At 42.0% G+C, this 11,856-nt stretch overlaps 1 protein-coding gene across 3 annotated transcripts in view; it reads right to left on the bottom strand.

Annotated features, from left to right (window-relative positions):
* Nucleotides 1–1,432: 1,432 nt before the first annotated feature.
* dqx1 (DEAQ box RNA-dependent ATPase 1) overlaps nt 1,433–11,856 on the bottom strand; it is a 56,684-nt gene continuing 46,260 nt past the window's right edge. For 2 of the 3 annotated variants that reach the window (XM_047050905.1, XM_047050907.1), the window contains 6 exons: nt 7,744–7,902; nt 7,359–7,550; nt 5,108–5,233; nt 3,033–3,223; nt 2,725–2,915; nt 1,433–2,524 (listed from right to left, as the gene is read on the bottom strand). In XM_047050905.1, coding sequence (XP_046906861.1) covers nt 2,308–2,524; nt 2,725–2,915; nt 3,033–3,223; nt 5,108–5,233; nt 7,359–7,550; nt 7,744–7,902 — 1,076 coding nt within the window. In that variant the 3' untranslated portion in view covers nt 1,433–2,307. The other variant, XM_047050906.1, reaches the window with a different exon arrangement.

The raw sequence follows: 11,856 nt of genomic DNA, 5'->3' as shown, positions 1-11,856 counted from the left end.
CGGAGATATTCTAGTTCGATTAGCTTTCCATACCAATAAAGTTCTTAATAAAGATCCTTTATTTCACACGGATTAGTTCTTGTTTGAGCGATATCGATTCAGCCGACAAGGACTCATTTATTTGCGAGACCTTCTCCGGCCGTACATTGCAAATATCACACGCCGCAGCAAGCTTTATGCTTTATGAGCTTATGCTGCTGTATGTGAATATGGAACGCTAGGTTTTAAGAAATGTCTTGTCTTATCTGTTGTGCCTGTGCTTTTTATGTTTCACTGTGGGAGAGTGGGAAACGTCATATCGATTTCTTTTTATGTCTTGACATGTGAAGAAATTGACAATAAAGCTACTTGAAACTTTTACTGTGCTTCAGACTCTCTGCATAGCCTTGAGGTTTTTTGCGTCAGGTACATTTTCATACAGTATAGGCGAAGCAGAAAACAATGGCAAAGCCGCAGCATGCGTTGCTGTAAGAAAAGTGATATATGATGAATCAATTCATCATATTTCCTGGCCATGTCCCAGTCAATTAAATCAAAGAGGGATTTACAGCGGCAGCGGTGGCAGTGTTTGACTTAACCATGATAATATGCTTATTGTCTTCGTAGAGACTCATTACAATAGTTTGCTCGGATGGCGAGAATATCACCGCTCTCTCTTTTGTCTTTTCCGCCATCATACCGTTAGAAAATCACGGTTTTGGTGATCGACCTTTCCTGCCTTTTGAAGTAGGACGTGCTCGTGCACTTGCCCTGATGAGTTTAGCCTGATTGAAATTAACCACATGATTTGGATGCGGATCAGCCGTCATCGAACCGATACTTGCGGTTCTCAATTAGCTTGCTAATGTTAACGGGCTAAAGGGACAATTGATTAACTTAGCTTCAACCCTTACGACGAACGGGCCCTAGAAGTGACATATTGACGCATGAATATTATGTGTATTTCTAACTCGCCTATAGTGTGAAGAACATTGGGTTAAAGTTAAGTTTATTTACCCCCCCATCTTAACAGCCTCAACTCGGCTCTCTTTTTTCCCTTGGCACACACCAACGATGCCATTCCTTTATGTAGACAAAATAGATTTATTTGTACAAAAAATTTTCAAGGCTCCACATTCGTTGTTTCAGTGAGTGCTGATGACCGTGTTGCGTCTTTGCTCTGCAGCTACACTCATTGTAAACCAACCAATCAGCGCAAAGCTCATCCATATATTCATGAGCATGCCATAAAAGGAGAAAACCTAGCGTTTTTTCCCGGGAAAAATTCACTTGATGTATCAGGGGGCATAGAACAGCACCCGGGCCATTTTCGTCCCAACCAAACTTACATACCCTATTCGGTATTCGATTTTAGGAACAGTGTGAAATACCCAAAAAACCTAGTCAATTACCCCTTTAAGTAGTGAACAAAATAAAGGCCAGATGTTCAGGAAATAAACATTTTATTAATGTGTGTTCAAAATATAATTTTGAAGATACAGAAGATTTGGGGAAGATACCCTGAACTTACACACACATATTATTCAAACAGTTGGAGTGGGGAAGAAATTATCAGAGTACAAACACTAAACACAATAAGGGTAAAAAGATTAATCGTATCACAAAAGTTTCAGATACCATTGAAATTGAAGCTCTGTGCAATATCAGAAGTCCATTGTAAACCACTCAGCCTTGAGATTAACACAGATTCACAGTGTCAGGTTCACTTTCTTGGTGCTTCTTGGGAATTAAATATAATTCATTGACTTCCTGGGAGCATTTATTGATTAAATGAAAAGTGTACAATCCACAGTTGTATATAAAATGTCAGCAATTTCTTCCCCAATATATTGCTTTTTATTTATTTTATTTAGCCAGGTAGGCTAGTTGAGAACAAGTTTTAATTTACAACTGCGACCTGGCCAAGATACAACACAGCAATTTGACACATACAACAGAGTTTCACGTAGAATAAGCAAGCATAATAAGCTCAGTAATTACAATAAAACAAAATATTACTTAGCATTAAAATGTGTACAATAAATCTGTATGTTTGCTTCATGTTGAAGCTTTTTCCCATATCTAACAATTATATTCTTAAATTAGGTGATGTTTCCGGACACCTGTACATTAACTCCTGTTCCCTCATATGTAAACAGCTTCAATAAAAAAGTGTCTTGTTGGTTAGTGTTTATTTACTCTTGTGAGAGGATCATAGTGTGGTTCAGAAGAGTAATCTTGGAAGACCTCAGTGACAGCATTTGAGAGCATCTTGCACAATGTATCCACAACTCTTGGTTATCTATTCAAGGTTTTCACTGGTTCCTTTTATTGGACTATACAGAGTTCGGTGCTGTACTGGCTGTGAGTTTCTCCCATGTTGTTGGGATTTCTCTCTTTGTGCGTCCTGCCATAGGCTCCATCTGAGCCCTCCTCCTGGTCCTCGTCTGGGGAAGCCTGACTCTGTCTCAACTCCATCAGCAGCTCCTTCCCCTCACTTGGTGGCAGGTTACCCAGGTAATATTGAGGGGCCAGCTCCACTAGCCTATCACATTAAGAAGAGGCGAGGAAAGAGGTTACGTTTTTATTATGTTTAGACACTCACCTGATAAACTGAGTGAAACAACTGTTGAGCCTGCTGCAAAGACAAAACAATTCAGATACTCCAACAAAGTAGTAAAAAAATGATTATGATGTTTATAAATATAATTTTCTTAATAAAAAATATTTTGCCAGGATACTCACATGTGGGGATGAACTTCGGAGGCAATGCGGATGCAGTTGTCATGGGAGATGGTGAAATCATGGTAGAGGACCCAGGTAGGTGGGCTGGGGCGTGGACGACGGCACAGGTAGGAAGAAAAGGGGTGGAGGTGAGCCACATGGCGATGAGTCAACAGGAGGTAGTTACCAGAGCCATCTACATCATGCGCTACCTGAAGGACAAGGAGTTTGGGAAAATAAAAGAGGAATTGCAAAAGGAAAAGCTGGAAAGGTTAGTAGGCATCACAATGATCTTTTACCCATAAGATTCACACAAACGTTTTCTCTACCTTGAGGAAAAAGCCTGAGATAAGCGCACGCTTGATGTTGGTGCAGTTATCTTGGCAACCAAAGGCTGGAGGTGAGACAGGCAACTCTATTCGCTTCATCACTTCCAGGAGCTCTCCCCTGATCAACACAGCTAAACGTAACGCAACTGGGTTCAAGAAGTTGGTGGTACACCATGCTTCATCTTCGTTGTCTGTAAAATACATTTATAGGCAAGTCAGTTTATTTATAGAGCATATTTACAAACAGCCAATGCCGACCAAAGTGCTGTACAAAGTCATCAGATAAAGGCAAAACAACAATAAGTAGGAACAGTCGACAAACTAGTTTAGACTAGTTTACTTCAAATCACATGAGCCAATATTTTATTCACAATAGAACATAGATAACATAACACATGTTTAAACAGAGAAAGTTTACAATTTTATGCACAAAATGAGCTCATTTCAAATTTGATTCCTGCTAAAGGTTTCAAAATAGTTGAGACGGGGGCATGTTTACCATGGTGTAACATCTCGTCTTTTCAAAACAGTTTGACGACTGGGTATTGAGGTTATGAGTGTCTGGAGTTTTGGTGTTGGAGTTTGGTCCCATTCTTACTCTATATAGGTACCAGCTGCTGAAGTGTTTGTGGTCGTCTTTGACATATTTTTCGTTTAATGATGCGCCAAATGTTCTCTATAAAAAAAAAGATCCTGACTGCAGGCAGGCCAATTCAGCACACGGACTCTTCTATGACGAAGCCATGCTGTTGTAATAGCTGCAGTATGTGGTTTTGCACTGGCCTGCTAAAATACACAAGGCCTTCCCTGAAATAGACATCTTCTGGAGGGGAGCATATGTTGCTCTAAAACCTTTATATACCTTTCAGCATTCATAGTGCCTTCCAAAACATGCAAGATGCCCATACCGTCTGAACTTATGCACCTCCATACCATCAGAGATGCTGGCTTTTGAACTTGCTGATAACACGATGGAAGGTCTCCCTCCTCTTTTGCCTGGAGGACACGGCGTCCGTGATTTCCAACAAGAATGTCAAATTTGGACTTGTCGGACCATAGAACACTCTTCCACTTTGAAATAGTACATTTTAAATGAGCCTTGGCCCACTGGACACAAAGGCGCTTCTGGACCATGTTTACATATGGCTTCATTTTTGCATGATAGAGCTTTAGTTGGCATCTGCAGATGGCACGGCGGATTGTGTTTACCGACAGTGGTTTCTGGAAGTATTCCTGGGCCCATTTAGTAATGTCATTAACACGATCATGCCGATGAGTGATGCAGTGTCGTCTGAGGGCCCGAAGACCATGGGCATCCAATAAAGGTCTCCGGCCTTGTCCCTTACGCACAGTGATTTCTCCAGTTCCTCTGAATCTTTTGATGATGTTATGCACTGTAGATGATGATATTGGCAAAGCCTTTGCAATTTGACGTTAACGAACATTGTTTTTAAAGTATTCCTCAATCTTTTTATGCACTCTTTCACAGATTGGAGAGCCTCTGCCCACCTTTACTTCTGATAGACTGCCTCTCTAAGACATCCCTTTTATAGCTAATCATGTTACATACCTGATATCAATTAACTTAATTAGTTGTTACATGGTCTCGAAAATTAATATTTTCAAAATGTCTTGCTTTTTCAGCCATTTGTTGCCCCCGTGCAAACTTTTTTGAGACCTGTAGCAGGCATCAAATTTGAAATGAGCTCATTTAGTGGATAAAAGTGTAACATTTCTCAGTTTAAACATTTGTTATGTTATTTATGTTATATTGTGAATAAAATATTGGCTCATGTGAAGTCTTTTAGTTTTCATTTTATTCAAATTTAAAAAAGGTTTGAACTTTTCCGGAATTCGGGTTGTACAATTAGCACAAGTGACCCTAAACTGACCCGAATTGGCAGTTTATTCCACAGAGTAGGGGCCAAAACTGAAAAGGCACGATCACCTTTTGGTTTCATCCGAGTCTGTGGAATGGCTACTATTACTTCTACATTGTGATATAAAAATAATAATCATTTCGAGAAAGTGTAACTATCTAAGTGTGTAAAAAATAGCGAATCCAAGAGACTCACGCTGTATGTAGGCATTGTAGATGTTAATGAGGGTGAAGTGGTCTCCCTCTGTGTGCAGTAGGGGGAGTCTGTGAGTAGCTGCAGCCTCCTCTCTGTTAGATGGAGGAGTCACAAAGCATGGGGGAGCTGGAAACAGAGGGCAGGGGGACTGTTTTGTAAAACATTAAGGGTCTTATGTCCCCGCAAAGACATTGGCTGTTTATCAATCCACGTTTTTCTTCGTTCTTGAATTCTTGCGAACTCGTATGACGTCATCTTTCATTGCCCAAGTACGGTTCCAATCCAAAGAACACAAGTTTTCCATCCTCGCGGTCTTGTAAGACCGTTCTCGCAAGACACTTGGCAAGAACGTTCTTCTCAAGAACACATACGTTCTTAACGTTATTCGGATTGTTAAACAGCCAGCGTGTCTGAGAGAGATACGTTAATGAGAATGTATTGATAGGTGTACAGTGCATCCCGAACGTATTCACAGGGCTTTACTTTTTCCACGTTATGTTACATAGGGTGACCAGACGTCCTCTTTTATCCGGACATGTCCTCTTTTCGAGACCTAAAAAACGCGTCCGGCAGGGATTCAAAAATTGTCCGGGTTTTTGCCCTGTTCGAGTTTCTCTTGGTCTTTCACCAACAATGACGCCCTTACAAGTTTCGGAAAGGGTATGTCCCTTACGTTCCACTTTCTTGCCAAACTCTGACTGTAGCGAGAATTTTGATCAGATAGTGCGGCATACACGACCAGCACCCCCCCCCCCCCCCCCCCCCCCCCCCCGACGTGAAGTGTCCTCTTTTTCACAAACTCAAATCTGGTCACTATGTTACAGCCGTATCCCAAAAATTAATTAAATTATTTTTTTCCACATTCTACACACAATGCCCCCTAATTGATAACGTTAACTTTTTGGGGGGGAAATGTCTATAACTATAAACTACTTAAGTATTCACAGCCTTTGCCATGACACTCAAAATTGAGCTCAAGTGCATCATGTTTACACTGTTCATCCTTGAGATGTTTCTACAACTTGATTGGAGTCAGTATTTCAAATGGAATCCCGATTCAAACAGTACGATCTGCTAACTGAAAATGTGCCCCCAAAAACGTAAATAAGATTGACATTTATTTAGGGGCAATTGGCTAATTCAAAAGAAGTTTGCTGGAAGCGATCATTGTCAGTATATATTTCCAATATTTTTCCATATAATTTTACCTATATTTAAAATATATTCCACAATATATTGACCACATATCTGTACATATATTTCATGTATATATTTCCATATAATTAGAATTCCCCCGTCAGGAATAGGCTTTAAGGTGACACCCCCCTGAAGTACTGCAAAGTTTCACCTTGATATGGGAAAATATGACTGAATTAGAGCTGTTTGAGCTTGGACCAAATCTGACTACTCTTGCCATAGGAGAAACGTCTTATTTTATTATTTAGTTACTGAACATGCCATGGTCTAGACCTAGGAATGGCTCAATCGGATGAGAGGTTCTTCTGATAAACTAAGGGTTGTAGGTTCAACTCCAGGCATAGGCATTTAAATTTTTTTGACAAAACAGTTTCTAGTCTTCTGGGTAATCCCGGTGTAACTATGTATTATGTACATTTTACAATATTGTGCCATTTTGAAGGAGGACTCCGCCGTTGCTGTTTGCTGCTATACTTTTTACATATATTTAAAATATATTCTATTTGATATTTTCCAATATACTGCAATATATTTTCCTTCCGTAAGGGTCAATATCCCAGCCAGAGCCCAGACTTGAACCCGATTGAACATCTCTGGAGAGATCTGAAAATGGCTGCACAATGACGCTTCCCATCCAACCTGATGGAACTTGAGTGGTCCTTCAAAGAAGAAAGGGAGAAACTGCCCCAAAATAGGTGTGCCAAGCTTGTAGCATCATATTCAAAAAGACGTAAGGCTGTAATTACTGCCAAAAGTGCTTCAACAAAGTATTAAGCAAAGGATGTGAATACTTATATACTCATAATTTTTTTTCTTAATTTTTGCAAATCTATAAAAAATATTAAACCAACTCTTTCACTTTGTCATTATGGGGTATTGTGTGTATAATTTATGGAATCCATTTTGGAATAAGGCTGTAACATAACAAAATGTGGAAAAAGTGAAGCGCAAATATTTTGGGGAGGTTGTGGTTGTGTTTTAAAGTAAGTGAGAGATAAGTAGAGGGTGTCAGTGCATGTGTACATATGTGTGTAACCAAGATTTGTGTGTTGACCTGTTAGCATGGCAGCGATGGTGAGCAGCTCGTTGACACAGTCATACTCGCAGGCTGCTATCAGAGCCTTGGCCAGTGAGGGCTCCAGAGGAAGCTCGGACATGATGATGCCCACCTCAGACAGATTGCCATCGTCATCCAGCGCTGCCAAATAGTCCAGGTCCTCCAGAGCCTGCATCAGAGACTCTGGAGCTGGGAGGATATAACATAAAAAAAACAGTTGGAAGGAAGGAGAATATAAGATAATATTAAGTATAAAAACAATTGAGTATAAAAACAAAGTACATTGACCACATAGTCATAGATGGTAACAGTCTGTCCTGAAGCTTAACTTAAACAATATAGGAGTTATAGGACACAAAACAGTGGGACTGTTTTCTATTACCTGGTCTATCTAGGAACTTGCACTGGCCCATGTCAGCAATGTCCAGCCTCTTGAGCAGCAGCACTAGGTGGCTGAGGTTCTCCTCCACCACCCCTGGACTACAGGCTTGCACCATGCCTTCCTCATACAAAGACTGGGGGTACAGACGGAAACATACACCTGGGAATGTGGGTGGGGGGTAAAGAAAGGGGAGAAAGAAACGTTACGAAAAACGATAAATTGGGAAAGGACAAAGCTGGTCCATCATACATTGATGAGTCAAAACATTATGACCACCTGCCAGTGGAGGTTTGTCAGGGGAGGATCATCCTCCTCAGTGAAATTTCCTAAAATAAAACATTTTGGAACGTAAAAAGTAACACATATTAAATAGAACTACACTGAATATATTTATATGTCTGATACATTTATTAACCTATAGATGAGTGAGTTCTAAATATTACCAACGCTTCCACCAGAGTGAGTTATTTTTTCAAAACGAAAGCTAGCTAGCTTTAGTTAGCTTCCGTTACCTAGCAACCTAGCATAATACTCGTAGCAATGCTACTACCTGCTAGAGTTACTTGTTAGCCTCCTAATAGTAAATTTTGAAGCCATACTATAGCGTTTGTCATAGTTTTTTTCTATCGGAAAATAGTCGGTTGGAATGTTCAGAATCACACGTGTGACGGTACTCTGTGGGGCCCGCTTTCGAACGATCACATATATGTGACGCTACTAATTAACGGGTTAAAATACACAATATTGAAATGAAGGTCTACAGTAACTCAACAGCACTGTCTGTGATAGAACTACGGTACATCCGGAGGACAGGTAGCCTCAGTCCTCCTCTGGCTGCATTGATTTCAATGTAAAACCTAGCGGCTGGCGGGCCGAACCACCCGTCCATAGACATGCACGGTAAATAATAGGGGTGGGAGAAAAAATCGATTCAGTCTTCTAGCAATTCACATCGATTTATTTTTTTATCTTTGAAAAATCGAGAATTGATTTTTAATCGCATCGTGACCCCAAGAATCGATTCGAATCATGAGGTACCAAAAGATTCCCACCCCTAGTAAATAATACTATTTCCGTGGACTTCTTCCCACCAGTCAAAGCTTCCGCAGTATGAATTGACATGCTGTTCAACCAAATCCAAAGAGCATTATTGGGGGCGAAAATTTTAGACTGAGAGAGTGATAGGTGAGCATTTTAGTAATATTATTCTATTCAAATTAGGTATTTCGTATTACAGGAGACTGAAAAAGAATATAGATGGTTTTCTTGGTTTTAAAAATGTTTATTTGTGTTCAGTTACTGTATCAAAGCAGCTAGTAGCTAGTACTAGCTAACTACTAGCAGCGAGTGCAAGAGAAAGCACTTTTTCTCATGCACTATGACTAAATGTACTGAAAATGTTGTGGATTTTTTAATTAAGAACCCCTTTAGTTTCTGGGATACACGGAATAGGTGAGAACGTTAGACTATAAGTGTAAGTACAAAAGTTCGAGGGGGACTGTACTGCGACCCTAGGAATATCGGCAACACCAAAGCAGGGTGCATTTAAATGCCGACATAAATTTCAAGCTTCTGGGGGAAAAGCAGTTATTATCTGTATCTTGTTTTCCTTTTTATAAACAGAGGGTTTTGTTGTGTAAAATGTTCCCATGCCCACAGTGATCAGATGCGTCTTTCCCTCTTGTCACCTGGCCCATTTTTTATTTTCATCCTTTGTGTTACCATTGATAGGCTATACAGTATAATTAAATGATATTTGGTACTTAGAGCTATGGAAGATGGGTATAAACTCCACATGCATTACGTTACGTACAGCGTCCTGCTGAAGTGATAATTAAGACCGCCGCATTTACTGCGAGTGATCAAGGCTGTAGTATTATATTGAGTTTAGCTAAAACTTAGTCTCTTGGGTAGAGCTGAAGGATCAGCAGTTAGGTAACCAGTTTAAACTGGTCAAAGAGTAGCTAGCCAGTGAGTCATTTCGGTTTCAGGGTACTCAGGGTATTCTTTTGTTTGACAGTAATTGGGGGCGTTGTATCTGCGCATTAGCATATTTAAGGCGGCTAGCACTACAGAGGCAGCCTCGCCTGGCAGCCTCGGTGCACGAAGACTCAGTCGAACAAAGCCAGGGAGTCTACCTGCGGGGGTCAGTCAAACAAAGACAGGGAGTCGACCTGCGGGAGTCAGTCAAACAAAGACAAGGAGTCTACCTGCGGGAGTCAGTCAAACAAAGACAAGGAGTCTACCTGCGGGAGTCCACCGAGGAAGGCTGACGAGGCGGATCACCTCTTCTGATAAGTATCAACCTATTCATATTTAGATTATATTCAACCTAGAACTTATTCATAGCTAGCATGTGTTTCCTTAGCATTCCTGTTCATTACACTACCCGTAGACGTAGATATGTCACAAAGTATATATATGGTCAACTTCTAACCTTCACCACCTATCCAGATCTTCTCCACCTGCCCTCTCTCTTTCTTTAGGGCTCTGGAACTGCCAGTCTGCTGAACAAGGCAGACTTCATCCCGGCGTTTGCATCTCATGCTTCTCTTCATGCCCTTGCGCTGACAGAGACGTGGATCCGCCCAGAGAACACTGCAACTCCAGCTGCTCTCTCTGTCAACCACTCCTTCACTCAATCACCCCGATCAACTGGGCGGGGTGGTGGGACAGGTTTGCTTCTTTCCCCACATATTAAATACACATCCACACCACTCTCTGTTACTGCCAAATCATTTGAACACCATTATGTGATGCTAACCTATCCTATCAAAGCATGTTTAATTGTTCTTTATCGCCCACCAGGACCGCTAGTCGACTTTGTGGAGGAGCTGGACATGCTCCTCAGCGTCCTCCCAGATGATGGAACCCCCCTGATAGTCCTTGGGGACTTCAACATCCACCTCCAAGGAACTTAGGCTGTCGACTTCTTGTCTCTCCTGACCTCCTTCGACCTGATACTGCTGACCACACCGGCGACCCACAAGGCAGGAAAACAGCTAGACCTCGTCCTGACACTTAACTGTATCACTGACTTAACCTCTGTAACCCCACTGCACATTTCTGATCACTACTTTATCCAATTCTCTGTCTCTTTCCCTCAAACTCCTCCTACCTCCCCTCCCCTCGTAACTTTCCGGCGCAACCTCCGCTCCCCATCCCCCTGCCATTTCTCCTCTATTGTAACATCCTCCCTCCCTCCCATTGACGAGTTCTCGTCCCACCCCCCTAACACTGCCACCGACACCCTGTTATCCACATTAACTGCACCACTCGACACTCTCTGTCCCCTGTCAGGCCTGCACAAGCTTCTCCCTCCTGCCCGTGGCTCACGGATGTTGTCAGTTGAGAACGGTCCATCCTTCGGGCAGCTGAGAAGAGATGGCGCAAGTCCAAAGACGGTCTGGACCTTGATAAGTATCACTCACTCCTTAAATCCTTCTCTTCTCACTGCTAAAACCCTTTACTTTCTGAAAAAAATTAACTCTGCTTCAAACCCCCACAAACTTTTCTCTACCTTCTCCACCCTTCTTAACCCACCTCCCCCACCACCCTGACGGCAGACGACTTCTCCTTCTTCTTTGAGAAAAAAGTCTCCCGACATTAGCAGTCGGTTCCCTAAACCCACCTTTCCTACCCCCTCCCCCTCCATGACTGACCCAACTAAATGTCTAAACTCTGTCTCTCCCCTGTCCGAGTCAGAGCTCTCTGACCTCATTCTCTCTCATCGCCCCACCTCCTGCCCCCTTGATCCTGTCCCCTCCCCTCTCTTTCAAACCATCTCCCCCTCCATCATAACTTTTCTGCTCCATGTCCTAAACTCCTCTCTTACCTCTGGCACCTTCCCCTCTGCCTTCAAACAGGCCAGAGTTACCCCTCTACTTAAAAAACCCTCCCTTAACCCTGCCGTCCTCCAGAACTACAGACCGGTATCACTGTTACCCTTCTTTTCTAAAACAATTGAACGTGCTGTATCTAACCAACTGTCTAACTTTCTCTCTCAGAACAACCTGCTTGACCCCAACCAATCGGGCTTCAAGACCGGCTACTCCACAGAGACTGCCCTCCTTTCAGTCACCACTGCCCTCCAGTCTGCCAGAGTAGCTTCGA

This window comes from Hypomesus transpacificus, unplaced genomic scaffold, assembly GCF_021917145.1.
Source record: "Hypomesus transpacificus isolate Combined female unplaced genomic scaffold, fHypTra1 scaffold_131, whole genome shotgun sequence".
Taxonomy (NCBI): Eukaryota; Metazoa; Chordata; class Actinopteri; order Osmeriformes; family Osmeridae; genus Hypomesus; species Hypomesus transpacificus.
This window is presented reverse-complemented; position numbering and strand designations above follow the sequence as displayed.